Here is a 21,891-nt window from a genome sequence, read left to right as displayed (position 1 = left end):
TCTTGCGAGTTTACTAGACCAGGGAATGAAGGTCCTAGACTCCACTGCTATAGTTGGATCAGACTTTGCACACTGTCAGAGTTCTCTAATCACAATGAATTAAGAAATGTTCCCCTGAGGGGTGCCTCGGTGGCACAATCAGTTAAGCATCCGACTCTTGATTTTGACTCAGGTCATGATCTCAGGGTCATGGGATTGAGCCCTGTGTCAGGCTCTACACTCAGCATGGAGTCTACTTGAGATTCTCTCTCTCCCTCTGCCCCTCCACCCCCCACTCTCTCTATCTCAAATAAATAAATAAATCTTGAAAAAAAAAATATTCCCTCCTGGCAAGTAAGCTTTAACTTCAAACTTAAAGGAGGGCTTTTCACTGGAAGGGAAACATTATAATACAATCTTTGAAAAAATAAGAAAAGAAACTATAATACAAAGAATTTCTCTCTTCTGAAGGACACTAATCTTTATACTTTAGAAATACAGCTTAGTGAAAGTTTTACCAAATAAACTCATATACAATTTGAATTTATTTTTTTCTAATTAAAAAACGAAAACACCATTGTTAAGTTTTCATAGAATACTTTCATTCTATAATCAACCCCTTAGGGGAGTGGTGATATGTTAATCCTGCGAAATTAGTTGTATGGAGACATAAGAAATCACTTAATGTCAATAAGGATAGTTATGGAACATTTTAGTTTTTCATTTTACTTGAAGATGACTTTGTTTTTAAATACATGAACAGAGAAGAAGACTTGGGTTTATAGAGTTATGGGTAATCTTTTTAAAATGCCCCATTCCATTTTTACCCCATGATAAACAACTCACGAGGACTTTAAAAACCAATAATAAACCTTTCTGGTGACTGTATGGACTGTGAGACTGGCAGTTCCTACTCTGGTTCTGATAACACCTTCGAAGTAAGACACCTGATCAGAGGTGCCAATATGGTCCTGAGTTAATTCCCATTGCCTTCATGGCGCAATGCTGATCATAAAGAAGACTGCCACATTGATTAAGGCAGCTCAGTGAAGAGAGGTCGCAAAATAATCTCATTCAGTCTGCTGTTTACCAGTCGTGTGCCTTGAACAAATACCATCCTCTCTGAGCCTGTTTCCCTTCCCAGATTAAAACATTTGGGGGGGCGCCTGGGTGGCACAGCGGTTAAGCGTCTGCCTTCGGCTCAGGGCGTGATCCCAGTGTTCTGGGATCGAGCCCCACATCAGGCTCCTCCGCTATGCGCCTGCTTCTTCCTCTCCCACTCCCCCTGCTGTGTTCCCTCTCTCACTGGCTCTCTCTCTGTCAAATAAATAAATAAATCTTAAAAAAAAAAACCAAACATTTGGAAGCTTACTAGGAGGATAAAATGAAATGGGCCTAGCACATGGTAAGCACCGTAATGGCAGTTAGGCCTTCCTGCTACTTGAGAGAAATTATTTAGTTCAGCAAGGAAACTTTCCCTTTTCTTTTTCTTCCCCAACTTTATTGAGATATAAGTGAATAGAACACTGTGTAAGTTTATGGTGTACAATGTGATAATTTGATACACATATATATTGCACAGTAAATACCACAAAAATGTTAACAAATCCATTACTTCACTTAGTTACCTCTGGGGTGTACGTGTGTGCCTGTGTGCGTGTGTGCACGCACGTGTGTGTAGAAGGAACATTTAGGATCTACTTTCTTAGCAACTTTCAAGATATAATACAATATCACTAACTATCGTTACCACATGTAGAGATCCCCAGAACTTATACTTGGGAGTCTGTACCCTGAGACCATTGCTTCCCCCTCCCCACCCTTACCCCTGGCAACCACCATTCTATTTCCTGCTTTTATGAGTTCAACTTTTTTTAGATTCCATATGTAAATGTGATCACACAGTATTTATCTTTCTCTGTCTAAACTATTTCACTCAGCATAATGACCCCAATGTCCATCCTTGTTGTCACAGAAGGCAGAAATTCCTTCTTTTTTATAGCTGAATAATATTCCATCGTGTATACACACAACATCTTTAACCTTTCATCCATCAACAGACGTTCAGGTTGTTTCCATATCTTGGCTATTTGTTTTCTTCTTATTTTTCCCACAATACCTGACACACTGTTATCTCCCATTCTTAGCCTCTTTTTGATTTTACTAGACCAGAGATTGATGGTTTAGACCATGCTGCTGTAATGGTATCTGACTCTGTATATTGACAGAGTTATCGAATCCCGATAAATTAGGAAAATTCTTTCTTGGCAAATAAGCTTTAACCTCAAACAAACCCACATATCTTTATATCCAAAAGCAACATTTGATGTCAAACCTTTGCCGACTGCCAACAAATTCCAAAGCTGACAGTGGTTCCCCTCTGGTGCTTCACTTGATAGCTGACACACTTACACCAACTCACCTGGCCTAGTTGGGGCCACGTTTGGGGCCCCCAGGGCCCTGTTCTGCAGCAGGGCTCCCACAGCACTGGTTACAGTTGGCTCTTTTTTTGGACTCATCTGAGCCCTAGCCTACAGGAAGAGCAAGAGAGAGGGGGAACAACTCTGTAACTTCAGGTAGCGCACAAGAGGTAAGGCTGTTTCCACTAAACCAGCGGCAGACTGTAGTCCTCTCCAGGACCTGCTGCACCCAGGGGAAGGGGACATGCACACCCTGTGCCCTAGTTCGCCTGCTGTCTTGCGGTTCTCAGAGCCATGTCTGGGCTTGGCACTTTCATTCCATAATCAACCCCTTAGGGGAGTGGTGATATGTTAATCCTGCAAAATTAGTTGTATGGAGACATAAGAAATCACTTAATGTCAATAAGGATAGTTGTGGAACATTTTAGTTTTTCATTTTACTTGAAGATGATTTTGTTTTTAAATACATGAACAGAGAAGAAAAACAGACATTGGCAGGCAACAAATGTTTTAAACATGGAATTCCATCACCCTCACACCACACCCCTGCCTGCCGAGCAGCGGTAGCAGAGCAGTTACGTTAACACAGAATAAGGACCAAAAGGTCTTTTGGGAGCTTCTTACCTAGCTACTGGTCCCCACATTTCCATGGCAACTACTGTATAAAGATAACCTGGTACTCTAAGTGAGAATTCTCACATGGGCAAGGATAGCTATGAGGTTACAGCAGGCAGCTCATCCTCAGGCCAACAAGGACAGCTATTTTCAGAGGCCCATATTGGTCTCTTTTGGTTAAGGGTATAACGCATTTTTAAAGTTGATTATGTTTAAAATAGAAACACATTTCAGCTGTGCTGTTAACAGCCCTTCAGAAGTAAAACAACCCCTCCCTTTTTGTTCCACTCTGAATAAGCCTCACTATGAGCCAGGGCCCGAGTGGTGAAGCTGGCATAAGAGAAACAAGGACTGCTGTTCAGATACGGCCGACAGTGAGTTTCCTCAGAAAGCAACTAATTTTTCTTCTGTGTTCCCAATCACCACTTAGTTCTGGAAAACAAGGAGAGGAACAGGGCCAAGTCACTGGTTACACTCAGGACGGCCAGCTGGCCTTCTTCAGGAATAAAAAGCACTTCCGTTTGCTGCTTCCCTGGGCTCCCTTTGGCCCCACTAATGTGACTCACTTCGTGGACTAGTTAGAACCATTCGAAGAAATGTGCTGCTTTAGAAGGTAAAGTTTTACTTAGAAAATGTTTCCAAAATTCAGTTGTTGAATTCAAGCCCAAAGCAGTCATACAGCCCCCGATTTTGTAGTGCCTATCCTACCAACAAGAAAGGACCACCAGAGAGGAGGGGGAGGGAGGGTGGGGCAGCATGGAAAGAGGAAAGGCGGAGGAGCCTTATGCTCAAGGCACTTTGTTTATATTGTCTATAATCCTCCCAACAACACGGCAAGGTATAGATGAAAGTGAGTCTCAAAGAATTTAATTGTTGTAAGTTTACCTACAGATAATAAATTACAGAATTGAGAGTCATACCCTGGCTACTGATTGCAGAATCTGGGCTCCTTCCATATTGCATGGCTCCCATGCTATTTCTAAGTAGAAAGACTGAATCTCTAACTATATTTATTGTAACCGCCCTGCCTGCCCCACCAGCACACCTATCTCCTCCTTCCTCTGTTCCTTTATCTAGATGTACAGTACACTACATTCCCAGGCTCTGCAGCCAAAACCCTTCTTGTCACCCTATATCCTATCAGCTTCTCAGTCCCACCCACTCTTTCTCAAATTCTTCTCCACACACAGCCCATTTGTCCTCTTACTCTGGCCCCTCATTCTTTCTCTGTTGCTGTGGCTCCTAACCATGGCCAATCCATCTGAACACTACTGGCAAAGGTGATCTTTCTAAAAAACCAATTCTGTGTCACTCTAGTCTGTACTATTCAACCAGTCTACACTGCCCATAGAATGACACATGAGGCAAATAATGAACAACTAGACAGAAAAGCTAAGAAAGTCGATCTTCAGAGAGAAGAGCATGCCAAAAGCATAGTGGGATGGAGAGACAAGATGGGAAGGTGGAGAGGAGGGCTTCCTGGGTTCATGGGGACTTTCCAGGTCTTGCTTCAGGTCCTCGGGCTTTTGGGCATCTATCCACTTCCTCTTTTCCCTCTGAACTGACTCAAGTGAAAGCTGTTCTAGATCTGATGCCCCCTGCCTGTCCCTTCTCTGTCACATCCCACAGGCACTCCATGCATTAGCGCCACATGGTGAGCTCCTCAGGCCACAAACTGGACATTTTGTTTGTAATGTTCTCCCCAACTCCCACTCTAGGCTGGTGAACCCATCTGATATTCAAGGGGGGTAATGCTGCTCCTCTTTGAAGTTTCCCATGGCTCACACTGGCCTCTTCCTCCATAGTGTTCCACACATGTCAACTACCACAGCCTCCCATTGCCTTGTTTCCACGTCCTCCTCCTTCGCTGAGTTACAAATGCTGATCAACCAGCACCCAGCACAGTGTCTGCGACATGTATGTGGAGATAGAGCTTAGAGTCCACAGTCTGTGGGATATGCTACTGTTGGAGAGGCTCCCACCCGTATTACATACTGGATTTCATGGAAATCTTTCTACATATGTTTCATACCCTCAAGTATTCAGACCAATTTAATCTTCCCTTGGTTTCTGAGCCATGTTTATGAAACTAACAGCTTTTGCAGTGTACTGTAAGTTATATCCCTGGGACCTCTGATGTTTATGAAGCTGTTTGCTGGACTCCAGTTCTGTTTTCATTAATCTATTGTCTTCCTGGTCAGGCTGTCATTTTACTTACCCGTACCTATTTAAAACAGCTGCTTCCACTCATTTACTTTAACTTGCTGATTCTGTGGCTTTAAATAGAAGGCCACTACCCCTCTCTTCTATTACAGAGCAAAACCCACGACCTACAGAGCAGCCTTCAGTGTGACGGCCTCCCCACTCCGGCGGCTGTGCTTCAGGTTCCCGAAGCTTTGCTGGATGGGTAAGGCTGATAACCACTGTTGTATAAGACAGAGTTCTACTGTCGTACTATAGAAAATCTACTTACATATTCAAAGCTTCATCCTTAGAAGCTTCAAACACTGTAGAAATATTTTTTCTACAACACCCAAAGGTGCTGTTAGCTACAAAACCTCAAAAGAAGGCAAGTTCCATAAGGATGAGTGACAGTGATCAGCTATCTTGATCCCTACACTTCTCAGGATGGGTAACTTAGGTTCCCTAGCAAATTCTACTTGCTTTCCCTGAGCACGCGAGGGCACAGAGCCAACACTTGGGGAGGGATATTTACCTGCACTCTGGATGCCAATTTGGCTGCTGTTTGGGCTGGATCAAAGACTCGGCGAGAAGACTGATCCTTGCAGAAATTAATATGTCGATTGGCCGCAGTTTCATTAAACCTTCTCATACAATATGGGCATTGAATATAATCTAAATGCAAAGATAACGACAAAAGGCAATTAACATTTCAAAAACAACTGTGGAATGGACTATATGACATGAAATACATGGGATGTGAACTCTGCTCCAACATAAAAGAACAAAGTCCCAGACTCTGGTTTGAGAAAGCTTGTCAGAGGGGAAGGTATGCAAGGGCACAAATAAAGGACATCGCAAGGGGACATTTTTCTGCCTATACACTTACTAATTAAGAGTGTGCCCTTAAAGTGTTTACATGATACATTTTTTAGAAAATAGACTCATTATACTTAGGAACTTTCCAATTAAATGAATTATTTAGTGAATCCTTATGTAAAGAAAGTAGTCCTAGAACCACAGAACGTTAGTACTGATGATGTCCTGAAGGACACAGAAGATTCAGAAGCCCAGGCAGCAGTACCACGTGAGACAGGTCACACAGAAGTTATGGAGCTACTCTCCTTCCCTATGGAAGGAGAAAGATGTTTCAACTTTGTGGCTTTGGGAGATGGGATTTGAAGCCAGTGTCACTGGCAAAAAAAAAAAGACACACTGCTTTTGCAGGGGTTGATTTTTTTCACTGAACTCCTAAGTGAGGAGACAAATAAGTTCAGGAAGGAGGTGAAGTAAAAGGGAAAAGGTGGGGTTCAAAAAGTAGAAAAGGGAAAGAAGGAGGGGTGATGGGAAAGTGGCTCCAGAAACAGCTTTAGCTTCTGGTGTTAGAACCTCCCAGGCAGCTCTGTGGGCACTAAACCCTCTGTGCTTCTGTGCGAAATGTACTGGTCTGTTTGGCTCTCATTTGTAATTAATAAACAGTGAGAGAAATGGGAAGTGAGAAAGTTCCACAGTCTTTTTAGAATGAGGAGATGCTTACAGCAAAGCCAGTTTGGAGCCCACCCCTCTAAAGTAAGCAGGAATGTGAGACTTGTTTTTGTTTCGTTTTGTTTTGTTTTAGGGATCTTTAAGGGATGACAAAGTGGATATGAGCAACATAAGAAAGTTCTGAGACAGCACCAACCTCAGACTCTGTATGGAAGTTTGGGTTAGTGTATAGTCATAATTTCTACATGTGCGGATGAATATTTGAAGCAGTGATGTCTTCAAGGTTAAGAGTTTTTTTGAAGGCATCTTTTAAAAAAATCAGAGGAGTCTTCTGTTTGAACAAATAATTTCCTGAAATGAATATTCATAGAATTAACAATTGGAATATATAAGAAATTGGGATATAGTAAAAGGTGAGCACTTAACCTAACCTTTTATTTCATATTCTGGAAGGCAGTACTTAATTAATTTGATAGGTATTGAACACCTATTACGTGCCAGGCACTGTTTTATACTTGGGAGGTACAATGTCTCTGTAATCAAGGACTAAGCGTTCCAATACAGAAAGAGTTTTCCCACGGTGATAAATTCCTCGGACAAAAAAAAAAATAGGATAGCATTGGGAAATGATGAAGGCCCCACAGCCTGCCTGACTGGTTTTGAGCCCAAGCTCTTCACTTGCTGTATGTGTGAACTTCAGCAAGTTACTCAATCTCCCTAAGCTTCAATTTCCCCAGTCCCTACATATCACATATTTCACCAGGCTACTGTGAAAATTAACTTAGATAATCCACACTAGGGCTCGGTATAATGGGTGGGTGGAGCATCCTATTACTCTGAGGAAACAGGCCCAGCAAGATTGTGTTTCCAACTACCAAACAGGAATGAAATCGCTTATAAAAGGAAAACTGAAAGTGCCGTTATTGTGCAGAACTCATTTATAACGATGTAGAAAACAATTCACAACTCTGCTCTTAGTTTGGTGGTTTCTTCAGTTTTACCAGCTGACAGTCAAGGCTCATATCAGAAATGCTGCTACCCTTAAACCTACTCAGGGTTCATGTGCAAAGACAATGATGACAGCAGTGACTGCATGGCTTCCTTACTCCACCTGTTCCTTCACAGATTCACTGCCACCCTTCTGTGTGTTTGGCACTGTCTGCCACCATGGAGACAACAAAGCTGAAGTGTATTTCTCTCCCAACAAAAGTCTCAGAGACAACTAGAAGGCTAGGCAAAGAAGCAATTACCACCTGTGGCATGAGCTTTGAAAGGAGGAAGCACTGGGTTCTTCAGGAGCCCACAGGAGGGACATGAAGCCCAGACTTAAAGGGGCAGAGAAAGGAAACTTCAAATACTCTGAGAATGGAAAAAAATTTTTTTTGCAGCAATAATCTGAACACAGCATGACTGATTTGCATGTTCTACCCTCATCTCAATCTGAGTCACCTCTTCCTATCAATAATGGTGTCATGAACATCACAACGTGCTATTTATTCCAATACATAATGATGTTTAAGGGCTGACTACAAATGGATTCTTATGACAGCTATGGGGAAGGTGGCCAGACCTCAAAAACATTAAAGTAGACAAATGAGGGTCATTTTAAAACACAAGTGTTTTGTTGAGTATCCATGTCTATGTAGCCTGTGAAATGGGGACCAAATGTCCCAGGCCTCTCACTGAGAATCTCCATTACAAATATTCTATACTGTTTTTCCTATAAAGTGTCACAAGATCCTGGAAAGTTGAATGACTAGCAGACTTACTTAAGTTAGTAAGAATTAGAGTAAACAAATGCATGTCACAAAAACAGTCATGGAGGAATCATGCTGAGAAAAAAAAAGGACATGACCTGCAAGCTCATGAATAGGCTCCATTAGATATAACCCCAGTTATGTCTGTACAAATTTTCTAGTATTTAAGCCTGAGAATATATGGGCTAATATAAAATCCCCACACAATCTAACTAATGGAGTAGTAATGAAAATATGCTATTTTAGATAATCATTTTGTTTGGTGCATAAAAGTTATAATAAGGGCACAGGGAAGAATTTAATTATAAAGCTGTATTTTAAAGGCATAAGAATGTAAGGGCAGAAAAACAAATTGTACACTTGATGAGGCCTTACAAAGGGAATTATTTTTTAAGGAAACAATAATTCCCACATTAAAAAATCCAACATGGAAATCAGAGAAATCGACACAGCATGACAGCTGACATAGTTTCATTTATTTGTCTCAGGAACTATAAAGTAGACATCAATCCTGTAGCTTCTGCTATTAAAAAGGAAGTACTGCTTTTAAATCATAAAAGATTTTTTTGTTGTTGTATGAGGCTTGTTGCCAAAGTATTATCAAAATCATGGCCATAGATCTTTCTACTTTCACAGTATTTTAAGCTACTTTTTCATTAGCACCCAGCAAAAGTGAAGCAATTATTAAGATGATTTTCTGGCACACTAGAAAGCCCACAACAGTTGTGGCCAGGCCTCTCAGCCAGCTGCGCTGGGAGCTAATCCCACCCCTAGCACACCCACAGCAGCTGCAGCCAGGCCTCTCAGCCAGCTATGCCAAGGGCCAGCCCCACCCCCCAGTGCACTCACAGCAGTTATGGCCCAGTCACAACAAAAGAGTATAAGCAGTCCACATAGGGGACACTCCTCTGGTTCTGGTGACCAGAGTAGGACTGCAATACTGGGCCCCCTGGACGTATTCTACATAACGCCACCATCTTTAAGATCAGGAAACATAACTCACCTACCAAATACATAGAAACAAACAGAGAGTGAGAAAAAGAGACAGAGAAATATGTTCCTAACTGAAGAATGAGAGAACCCCCCCCCCAAATAAACCAACAAAAAACTAAACAAAATGGAGATAAGCAATCCACTGGATAAAGAGTTCAAAGTGATGGTACTAAAAATGCTCACTGGACTTGGGAGAAGAATGGATGAAGTCAATGATAATTTCAACAAAGACAGAAAATATAAGAACCAATGACAGCTGAAGAATACAATAACAAAATGAAAAATGCACTAGGGACTCAACATAGATTAGAGGATGCAGAAGAATGGATGAGCGATGTAGAAGACAGGGTAGTGGAAATCATCCAAACTGGACAGCAAAAATAAAAAATAATTTTTAAAAAAGAGAATAGGTTCAGGGACCTCTTGGAACATCACCAAGCATATTAACATTTGTATCATGGGGGTCCATGTAGAAGGAGAGCAAGAGAAAGAGGCAGAAATTTATTTGAAGAAATAATAGCTGAAAACTTCCCTAACCTGAGGAAGGAAACAGACATCCAGGTCCAAGAATCAAACAGAGTCCCAAATAAAATGAACCCAAAGAATTCTACCAAGACACATAATAATTAAAATGTCAAAAATCACAGATAAAGAAAGATTCTTTTTTTCTTTTTTTTTTTTTTTTAAAGATTTTATTTATTTATTTGTCAGAGATAGAGACAGCCAGCGAGAGAGGGAACACAAGCAGGGGGAGTGGGAGAGGAAGAAGCAGGCTCCCAGCGGAAGAGCCCGATGTGGGGCTCGATCCCATAACGCCGGGATCACGCCCTGAGCTGAAGGCAGCCGCTTAACGACTGTGCCACCCAGGCGCCCCTAAAGAAAGATTCTTAAGAGCAGGAAGAGAAGCAACTAGTTACATACAAGGCAATCCCCACATAAGGCTATCTGCTGATTTTTTAGCAAAAACTTTGAAAGCTGGAAAGGAGTGACATGATCTATATTCAAAGGGCTGAAATGAAAAATACCTATAACCAAGAATACTCTACCTGACAAGGTTATCATTCAGAACTGAAGGATTGATAGAGTTTCTCAAACAAAAGTTAGAGTTCATCGCCACTAAACCGGCCTTACAAGAAATGTTAAAGGGACTTCTTTAAGTGGAAAATAAAAGGCTACAACCAGAAGTAAGAAAATTTTGAAAGAAACAATTCCATTGGTAAAAGCAAACATATAGTAAAAGTCAATCACTTACAAAGCTAGTATGGAAGTTAAAACACGAAAGTAGTTAAATCAGTTATATCTATAGTAATTAGTTAAGGGATACACAAAAAGACAAATTATGGAGAAGGGGAGTAAAAATGTAATGCTTTTAGAATGAGTTCAAACTTAAGAGACCATCAATTTAAAAAGACTGCTCTACAAAGAGGATGTTATATATAAACCTCACAGTAACCACAAACCAAAAACCTACAACAGATACACAAAAAATAAGGAAAAAGGAATCCAAGCACAAGGAAGTCATCAAATCACAAGAGAGCAAAAGAAGAAAGTAACAGAGAAGAACTACAAAAACAACCAAAAAACAATGAACAAAATGGCAATAAGTACATAACTATTAATGATTACTTTAAATGTAAATGGATTAAGTGCTCAAGGGTGCCTGGGTGGCATAGTTGGCTGGGTGTCTGACTCTTGGTTTTGGCTCAGCTCATGGTCTCAGGGTCACGGGATTGAGCCATGTCAGGCTTTGTACTCAGTGTAGAGTCTGCTTAGGTTTCTCTCTCCCTCTGCCCCCTTTAACGGTCTCTCTCTCTCTCTCTCTCTCAAATGGACAAATAAGTCTTTAGAAAAAAAAAAAAGAGGGGTGCCTGGGTGGTGTAGTCAGTTAAGCTTCCAACTCTTGTTTTCAGCTCAGGTTGTGATCTCAGGATCATGAGATTGAGCCCTGTGATGGGCTCTATGCTCAGTATAGAGTCACGCTCAGCAGACAGTGCTTGGGATTCTCTCTCCCTCTGCCCCTCCTGCTCATGCACTCTCTGTCTCTGTCTCTCAAATAAATAAATAAATCTAAAAGAAAGAGAGAGAGAGAGAGAGAAAGAAAGAGAGAGAAAGAAAGAAAGGAAGGAAGGAAGGAAGGAAGGAAGGAAGAAAGAAAGAGAAAGAAAGAAAAAGAAACGGACTAAGTACTCCAATCAAAAGACATACAGTGACGATACAAAAACAAAACCCATCTATATGCTGCCTGGAAGAGACTCACTTTAGACCTAAAGACACAAAGAAACTGAAGATGAAGGAATGGAAAAAGATATTTCATGCAAATGGAAAAAAAAAGTGGGTGTAGCAATACTTAATATCAAACAAATGACCTTTCTTTTTAAGATTTTATTTATTTATTTGTCAGAGAGAGAGCGTGAGCACAAGGAGGGGGAGGAGCAGAGGGAGAAGCAGGCTCTGTGCTAAGCAAAGAGCCCAATGTGGGACTCAATCCCAGGACCCTGGGATCACGATCTGAGCCAAAGGCAGACATTTAACCAACTAAGCCACCCAGGCATCCCTCAAACAAAATGACTTTAAAACAAAGAATGTAATTAGAGACAAAGACATTATGTAATGATAAAGGGATTAATCTAACAAGAGGATATAACAATCATAAATACCTATTAATAACATAGGAGCACCTATAACATAGGAACACCTATAACAGACAGAAAGGGAGAAATTGACAGTAATACAGTATTAGTAGGGGAATTTAACACTCCCCTTACGTCAATGGATACATCATCCAGACAGAAAATTAATAGGGAAACAATGGCTTTGAATGACATTATCATACTAGATGGACTTAACAGATAGATACAGGATACTTCATCCCAAAACAACAGAATATACATTCTTTTGAAGTGCACATGCAACACCCTCCAAAATAGATCACATGTTAGGCCACAAAACAAGTCTCAACAAATCTAATGAGACTGAAATCATATAAATCATCTTTTCCAACCACAACAGTATGAAACTAGAAATTGATTACAAGAAAAAAAAAACTGGAAAAAAAAACATACCTATAGGCTAAACAATATGCTACTAAACAATCAATGGGTCAACAAAGAAATTAAAAAGGAAATCTAAATAAACACTGAAACAAATGAATTTGAAAATATGTTTCAAAATCTTTGGGATGGAACAAAAGCGGTTCTAAGAAGGAAGTTTAGAATAATACAGGCCTACCTGAAGAAGAAAAATATCAAACTATCTAACCTTACACCTAAAGAAACTACAAGAAGAACAACAAACAAAGCCCAAAGTCAGGAGAAGGAAGGAAATAATAAAAAGCAGGGCAGAAATAAATGAAATAAAGACTAAAAAAGCAATAGAGAAGATCAATGAAACTAAGAGCTGATTCTTTGAAAAGATAAACAAAATTGATAAATATTTAGCCAGACTCATCAAGGAAAAAAGAGAACTCAAATAAATAAAACCAGAAATGAAAGAGAAGATACAACCAACAATACAGAAATACAAAGAATTATAAGGGACTACTATGAAAAATGATATACCAACAAACTGGACAACCTAGAAGAAATGGATAAATTCCTAAAAGCATGAAATCTTCCTAGACTGAGTCAGGAAGATTTAGAAAATCTGAACAGACCATTTACTAGTAATGAAACTGAATTAGTAATCCAAAAACTCTGAGTAAACAAAAGTTCTGGACCAAATGGATTGATAAATGAATTCTACCAAATATTTTTTTTTAAAAAGATTTTATTCATTTGTGAGAGGGAGAGTGCATGTGCACGCACAAGCAGGGGGAGCAGCAGGCAGAGGGACAGGCAGGCTCCACGCTGAGCCAGGAGCCCAATGCAGGACTCAATCCTAGAATCCTGGGATCATGACCTGAGCCAAAGGCAGATGCTTAACTGACTGAGCCACCCAGCGTCCCTCTACCAAACATTTAAAGAAGAGTAAATATCTATCTATCTCAAACCATTCCAAAATATTGAAGAGGAAGGCATGCTTCCAAATTCATTCTATGCGGCCAGCTATTACCCTAAAACCAAAACCAAACAAAGACACTACAAAAACAAATCACAGGTCAATACCTCTGATGAACATAGATGCAAAAATCCTTAACAAAATATTAGCAAACCAAATTCAAATTTATTCACATTAAAATAAATAAGTCAGAAAGGTAAGAAATACAGCATAGGGAATATAGTCAATAACACCAATAATTTTGTATAGTGACAGATGGTGACTACACTTACCATGGTGAGCAATGAGTAATGTAGAATTGTTGCGTCAGTATGCTGTACGCCTGAAACTAATATAACATTAGGACATCAATAAAAACAACTAAATGAAAATAATTTTTTTTTTAAGATTTTACATCGCGATCAAGCAGGATTTATTCTGGGGGTGCAAGGATGGTTCAATATCTACAACTCAATCAATGTGATATACCACATTTAAAAAAAAAAGAAGGATGGGGTGCCTGGGTGGCTCAGTTAAGTGTCCAACTCCTGATCTCAGCTCAGGTCTCGATCTCAGGGTTGTGAGTTCAAGACCCACACTGGGCTCCATGCTGGGTATGGAGCCTACTTAAAAAAAAAAAGATAAAAATCATATAATCATTTTTAAAAAATCATATAATCATTTCAATAGATGCAGAAAAAGCATTTCACAAAACTCAACATCCATTCATAACAAAAACTCTCAACAAGGTGGGTACAGAAGGAACATATCTCAGCATAGTAAATGCCATATATGACAAATACAAAGCTAACATCAGACTCAATGGTGAAAGGCTGAAAGCTTTTCCACTTAGATCAGGAAGATGACAAGGATGTCCACTCTCACAACTTTTATTCAACATAATACTAGAAATCCTACCACAGAAAACAGAGAAAAAAGAAATAAAAGGCATCAAACTTGTTAAGGAAGAAATAAAACTCACTACTTGCAGATGACGTGATACTATATGCTTAGAAAAACGTAAAAGACTCCATCAAAAAAACTATCAGAACTAGTATATTAATTCAGTAAAGTTGCAGGATACAAAATTAATATACAGGAATCTGCTGCATTTCTACACACTAATAATGAACTAACAGAGAAATTCCATTTACAATTGCATCAAAAAGAGGGGCGCCTGGGTGGCATAGTCAGTTGGGCCCGACTCTTGGTTTTGGCTTAGATTGTGATCTCTGGGTTGTGAGCCTTTGTCGGGCTCCGCACTCAGTGAGTAGTCTGTTTGGGACTTTCTCTACCTCTGCCCCTCACCCACTCCCTGTGTGTGCTCTCTCTCTCTCTAATAAACAAATCTGTAAAAACAAACAAACAAAAAAAAATCAATTGCATCAAAAAGAATAAAATACATTGAAATAAATTTAACCAGAAGGTGAAAGACTATGAAAGCTATAAAACACTGATTAAAGAAAATGAAGACAACACAAATAAATGAAAAGATACACCACTCTCATGGACTGAAAGAATTAATATTGTTAAAATGTCCATACTATCCAAAGCAATGTAATCCCTATCAAAATAACAATAGCATTTTTCACAGAACTAGAATAGTCATAAAATGTCCATGGAACCACAAAAGACTCTAAACAGCCAAATAAATTTTGAGAAAGAAGAACAAAGGTGGAGATTTCAATTCCAGATTTCAAGCTATACTACAAAGCTATAGTAATAAAAATACAGTTCCAGCACAAAAACAGACACACAGATCAATGGAACAGAATAAAGAGTCCAGGAAAAAACGCCACACTTATATAGTCAATCTATGACAAAGAAGGCAAGAACATACAGTGGGGAAAAGACAATCTCTTCAATAAGTGGTGTTGAGAAAACTGGACAGACACATGAAAAGAATGAAATTAGGCCATTTTTTAAATACAAAAATAAACTCAAAATGGATTAAAAATCTAAATGTCAGGGGCGCCTGGGTGGCTCAGTTGGTTAAGCGGCTGCCTTCGGCTCAGGCTATGATCCCAGGGTCCTGGGATCGAGCCCTGCACTGGGCTCCTGGCAGAGCAGGGATCCTGCTTCTTCCTTTCCTGCTCTCCCTGCTCATACTCCCCCCCTTCTCTCTCTGTCAAATAAATAAATAAATAAATAAATAAATAAATAAATAAATAAATATTTAAAAAAAAAATCTAAATGTTAAGACCTGAAACCATAAAACTCCTAAAAGAAAATACAGGTAATAAATGTTTGGACATAGCAGTCAGTAATATTTTTTTGGATCTATCTCCTTAGACAAGGGCAACAAAAGCAAAAATAAACTGGGACTACATCAAACTAAAAAACTTTTCCACAGTGACTAAGAAACCATCAACAAAACAAAAATGCAACCTACTGACTGAGAGAAGATATTTGCAAATGATATGTATGATAAGGGGTTAATATCCAAAATATATAAGGAACTCCTACAACTCAACACCAAAATAATCCAATTAAAAAAAATGGGCAGAGGACCTGAATAGACATTTTTCCAAAAAAGACATACAGATGGCCAAGAGGCACATGAAATGATGCTCAACATCACTAATCATCATGGAAATGCAAATCAAAACCACAATGAGATATTACCTTACACTTGTCAGGACGGCTAGAATAAAAAAGGTAAGAAATAACAAGTGTTGGTGAGGATGCGGAGAAAGGTAACCCTCATGCACTGTTGGTGGGAATGGAAATTGGTGCAGCCACTGTGGAAAAGAGTATGGAAGTTCCTCAAAATTTTAAAAATATAAGTACCATATAATCCAGTAATTTCATTCCTGCATATTTACCCAAAGAAATAAAAACATTAATTCAAAAATATCTATGGACCCCTATGGTTTTTGCCAGTATTATTTATAATAACCAAGATACGATAGGCAAGATATGGAAGCAACCTAAATGTCCACTGCTAGATGAATGGATAAAGAAGATGTGGTATACATATACACTGGAATATTACTCAGCCATAAAAAACAATGAAATCTTGCCATTTGCAACAACATGGATGGACCTAAAGGGTATTATGTTAAGTGAAATGAGACACGAAAAGATAAATAGCATATGATTTCACTTATATGTGGAATCTATAGAGCAAATAAACAAATAAATAAAAAATAGAAACAAACTTGTAAATACAGAGAACAAACAGGTGGGGCGCCTGGGTGGCTCAGTCATTAAGCGTCTGCCTTCAGCTCAGGTCATGATCCCAGCATCCTGGGATTGAGTCCCGCATCCGGCTCGCTGCTCTACTAGAAGCCTGCTTCTTCCTCTCCCATTCCCCCTGCTTGTGCTCCCTCTCTCACTGGCTGTCTCTCTCTGTCAAATAAATAAATGAAATCTTTAAAAAAAAAAAAAAAAAAGAAAAGAAAACAAACAAGTGGTTGCCAGTTTGGGGGGGGGGAAGATGAGCAAAACAGGTAAAAAGGGATTAAGAGGTACAAACTTCCAATTACAAAAAAAGTAAGGCACCCTTTCAATAAAGGATGAATCTTAAACAATAATCCTAAACAAAGGATAAAGAAAAAAGGTCATTTCGCCAAAAAAAAGTTTTTTAATTAAAAAAAGGAATCTAATTTTCCTCATTAGAAAACAAAACAAAAACAAACACCAGATGCAATATAAAAGCATTATCAAGGGGCACCTGGGTGGCACAGCGGTTAAGCGTCTGCCTTCAGCTCAGGGCGTGATTCCGGCGTTATGGGATCGAGCCCCACATCAGGCTCCTCCGCTGGGAGCCTGCTTCTTCCTCTCCCACTCCCCTGCTGTGTTCCCTCTCTCGCTGGCTGTCTCTCTGTCACATAAATAAATAAAAATCTTAAAAAAAAAAAAGCATTATCAAAACATCCTATGGGACACCTGGGTGGCTCAGTTGGTTAAGTAGCTGCCTTGGGCTCAGGTCATGATCCCAGGATGCTGAGATTGAGTCCTGCATTGGGTTCCTTGCTAAACTGGGAACTTGCTTCTCCTTCTTGCCTCTGCCTCTCCCAGCTGCTCATTCTCTCTCCCAAATAAATAAAACCTAAAAAAAAAAAAAAAGCATCCTAGCCCACTCCTTTTCTTCCTCTGATAAAAAAAAAAAAAAAAAAGCATATTAAATTAATCAAGGAGGGGCACCCAGGTGGGGCTCAGTTGGTTAAGCATCTGCCTTTGGCTCAGGTCATGCTCCCAGGGTCCTGGGATCAAGGCCCCCGTCGGGCTCCCTGCTCAGTGGGGAGCCTGCTTCTCCCTTTTCCTCTGCTGCTCCTCCTGTTTGTGCTCTCTCACTCTCACTCTCAAATAAATAATCTAAATTAATCAAGGAAAACTATAAAAGAACAGCAGAAAACTAGCATGTACTCTGTCAATGGGTGAAAGACCAACCACACCCACAATGATCAATCTTAACATTATTGCAGTGGTCCAACTAAAATATACTTTATTTTTCACATACAGCTCTAAAATTCAAATCATTCAGCAACTGAAATAATTTCCTGTATTAAGGATAGTCAAGGTAAAGCTCTTTTCACGTTGGAAAATTATTACAGCCAATATAATCCTTTTTTTTTTTTTTTTTTGAGAGAGAGAGAGAGAGAGAAAACAAGACAGCACACGCATGAGTGAGGGGAGAGACAGAAGAAGAGAATCTTTAAGCAGACTTCCTGCTGAGCCCAGAGCCTGACATGGGGCTTGATCCCACAACCCGTGAGATCATGATCTAAGCCGAAACCAAATACTTGGTTTCAGTACCAAATATTTTTACCTTCCCCTCAAAACTTCCTTCAGTACCAAATATTTTTACCTTCAGTACCAAATATTTTTACCTTCCCCTCAAAACTTAACAGTAAGTAAATAAGTCAGTCAGTCATGGGGATGAAAGTATAGCATAGGGAATACAGTCAAATGATATTGTAATAAATCTGTATGGTGACAGATGGTAACTATATTTAACATGGTGAGCATTTTGTAATGCACATAAATGTCAAATCACTAATGTACACCTGAAGCTAATATAATATTGTATGTTAACTGTACTTAAAAATAATTAAAAATAAAGTTGTATTTTTTAAAGATTATTTTCAGTATAGAAGTTCAGATTATTTTTTAGATGGTTTTTATAGTATGATTCCACTGTGGTTTTGGGGACTGGTTTTGGTTTTTTCCTGTTTAAAATGAACTTCAAAAAATAATTTACATGCAGGAAGATGCAACTATTTTTAAGTGTACAGGCCAATGACTTTGATAAATGTACACATTTGTGCAACCACTCCAATAAAACAGAACAGTTTCATCACCCCAAAAAGTTCCCTCATGCCCCTTTTCAGTCAGTATTCCCCCAAACCCAGTCTCAAGCAATCAAAACTCTGTTTTCCTGTCACTAAAGATATCTGTTCTATAATTTCACGTAACAGAATACCCATGGTGCTGCACGTATGGTTGCACTTTCTTCCTACTATGGAGTTGTATTCTGTGTTGTTTATCCATTCACTTGTTGATGGACATTTTCAGGGTTTCTTTTTTTTTTCAGTTTATGCTATAAAGCTACTATGAACATGAACATATAAGTCTTTTTTAAGAACATGTTTCCAGTTTTTCACATAAATACCTAGGCATAGAATTGCTCTATAAATAAGTATATGTTTAACTTAAGAAAATACCAGTGCAAAGTGGCTGTACTATTTTATACCCCATCAGCAGTGTATGAGACTTCCAGCTGTTCCACATCCTAGCTATCATTTGTATTGTCAGTCTTTAATTTTAGCTATTCAAGTGGGTATGTGGTGGTATCTCATTGTGGTTGTAATTCACATTTCCCTGATAGAAACAGACACTGAGTGTCTTTTTATGTGCTTATTGGCTATTATTCTGTGATGCCTCTGTTCAAATATATCTCTTGCCTTTTTTCTTACTGGGCTGGCTTATTATTGAGTTGTAGGAGTTCTTTATATATTCTTAGTATGAGTCCTTTGTCAGACATATATGTATTATGAATATTTTCTCCCAGCCTGTGGCTTGCCTTTGCATTCTAATGGTGTCTCTCAAAACTAAAATTTTTAGCTTTGGTGAAGCCCAATTTATCAATTTCCTTTTTAAAAATCATTAGTACATTTTGCATCCTGTTTAAGAAATCTTTGTTGACTCTTAGACCATAGATTTTTGTTTTTTCTAGAAATCTTAGAATTGTGCACTTATATTAGGTCCATGTTCCATTGTGAATTAATTTTTGTCAGTTATTTTTTGTCAATTAATTTTTATATAAGGATCACGGCTCATTTTTTCCAAACTGATATCTAGTTTTCTCTGTTTCATTTGTTAATAAGATTATCCTTTCCCACATGGAATTACCTTTGTCAAAAACGAGTCACCCATACGTGGGTGGGAGGTCTACAACTAGATTCTCTTTTCTGTTCAACTGGTACACCAATATCAAATTACTTTATTACTGTATCATCATAGTAAGTCTTGACATCAGGTAGTGTAAGTCCTCTGCTTTTTTCCTTTTTTTCAAAACCATCCTGGTTATTCCAGATCATTTGAATTTCCATATAATTTTAGAATCAACTAGTTAATTCTTACTTGGCAAAGAAAACTTGCAGGGATTTTTATTGGAATTACACAGAGTCCATAGATCAATGTGTGAAGAACTGACATCATAACATCATGTGGACTCTTCCCAAATCATGAAAATGATAAATCTCTCCATTTATTTTGGTCCTCTTTTACTTCTCTAAATAATGTTTTGTGGTTTTCATTTTTCAAGTCCTACACGTTTTATTAAATATATACCTGAGTATTTAATGTTTTTTCATAATTGTAAATACTATTTCTAATTTTGTCTTTCAATTGTTTATGCTAGTATATAGAAATAAAATTTACTTGTGTATATTGACTTTATATCCTTTTTTTTAAGAGAAAGAGTGCACACAAGCAAGGGGGTAGGGGCAGAGAGAGAGAGAATCTTAAGCAGGCTCCACACTCCGCGTGGAGCCTGACGGAGGGGGAGGGGGTCGATCTCAGGACCCTGAGATCATGATCTGAGACAAAATCGAGAGTCAGATGCTTAATTGACTAAGCCACCCAGGTGCCCCTTGACTTTATATCCTGAAAGTGGGTTAAATGAACTTTTACTTCCAGTAGCTTTCTTATAGTTTACTAAGATTTTCTACATTTACTCATTCACGATTATGTTATCTGTGAATAAAGACAGTTTTATCCTCTCTGATAATTTATTTCCTTATTACACTGGGTACTTTTTCTCCAGCACAGTGTTGAACAGAAGTGGTCAGAAAGGACATCCTTGCTTTTTCGTGATCTCAGTGGAAAAGTGCTCAGTTTTTCATCAAGTGTATTGTTAGCTGTAGAATGTTCAAAGATGTCCTTTATTGAGGTGTTCCCTTCTATTTCTACCTTTCTAAGAGTTTTGTTTTCTAAACATGTATGGGTGTTATATTTTGTCACAGGCTTTTCCTGTATCTATTGGGATGATTATCTGCTTTTAAAAATATTTTGTTAATATAGTGAACTACATTTACATTTACTATTTTCTTCTTTCTACTTAATTTAGGTATAATTTGTTCTAACTTTTTAAAGAGAAAGAATAAAGTAATTGGTTTAAACCTTTCTTCTTTTCTAATATGAGCATTTAAAGCTATAAAACTCCCTCTAGACACTGTTTTAGCTGAATCCCACAAATTTTAATGTGTTTTCATTACCATTCAGTTCAAAATATTTTCTGATTTCTTTTATGATTTCTTCTTAAATTCATGTGTTATTTAGAAATGAGTTGGGAATTTCCAAATATTAGGAAATTTTCTAGGTATGTTTTCATCATTAACTTCTAACCTAATTCTGTGTCAAATAACAATCTGTATGATTTCAATCCTTTTTACATTAATTGAGACTTACTTTGTGGTCTTGCACATGGTCTGTCTTGGATGAATGCTCCATGTGTATTTAAAAAGAATTATATCCTGCTGTGCTGCATGTCACATTATAGCAATAGGTATCAATTAGGTCAAACTGGTTGATACTGTTGTTCAAATTTTCTATATCCCTACTGATTTTCCTGCTGCTTATTTTATCAGCTACTAAGAAAGGAATGATAAAATCTCCAAATATAATTGTGAATCTTTCTACTTCTCCTCCCAGGTTTTGTTTCATGTTCTTTGAAGCTCTGTTACTAGGTACATAAACATTTAGGACTGATAGGCCTTCCTGATGAATGTACTTTTAATCATTACCCCTGTTAATAGTAACACTGATGTTTGCTTTGCCAGATACTAATAATAGTCACTCCGGTTTTATGATTGTTTGCATACATATCCTTCCCCATGCTTTTCACAGGCCAGTCTATAGTTGTTTTGACATTGCTGGTGTTTATTTCTTTTACCCTTTTATCCGAGTGAAAAGGCACAAATCATAAGTGTATGTCTCCATGAAATATTTATTAGCTGCCCACACCCATGTAACCAGCA

General features: G+C 38.6%; 1 protein-coding gene across 1 annotated transcript in view; it reads right to left on the bottom strand.

The window, feature by feature from the left end:
- Window positions 1-21,891, bottom strand: part of ZC2HC1B (zinc finger C2HC-type containing 1B) — a 43,085-nt gene that overhangs the window by 5,425 nt on the left and 15,769 nt on the right. The window contains exons 5-6 of the mRNA XM_008695036.2: window positions 5,731-5,870; window positions 2,402-2,510 (exon numbers count right to left, since the gene is read on the bottom strand). Of these exons, the coding sequence (XP_008693258.1) occupies window positions 2,402-2,510; window positions 5,731-5,870 (249 nt within the window). The remainder of the gene's footprint in view (window positions 1-2,401; window positions 2,511-5,730; window positions 5,871-21,891) is intronic.

This window comes from Ursus maritimus, unplaced genomic scaffold, assembly GCF_017311325.1.
Source record: "Ursus maritimus isolate PB19 unplaced genomic scaffold, ASM1731132v1 scaffold_13, whole genome shotgun sequence".
Taxonomy (NCBI): Eukaryota; Metazoa; Chordata; class Mammalia; order Carnivora; family Ursidae; genus Ursus; species Ursus maritimus.
Note: the sequence above shows the minus strand (reverse complement) of the source record. Positions and strands in the feature narration are given on the sequence as shown.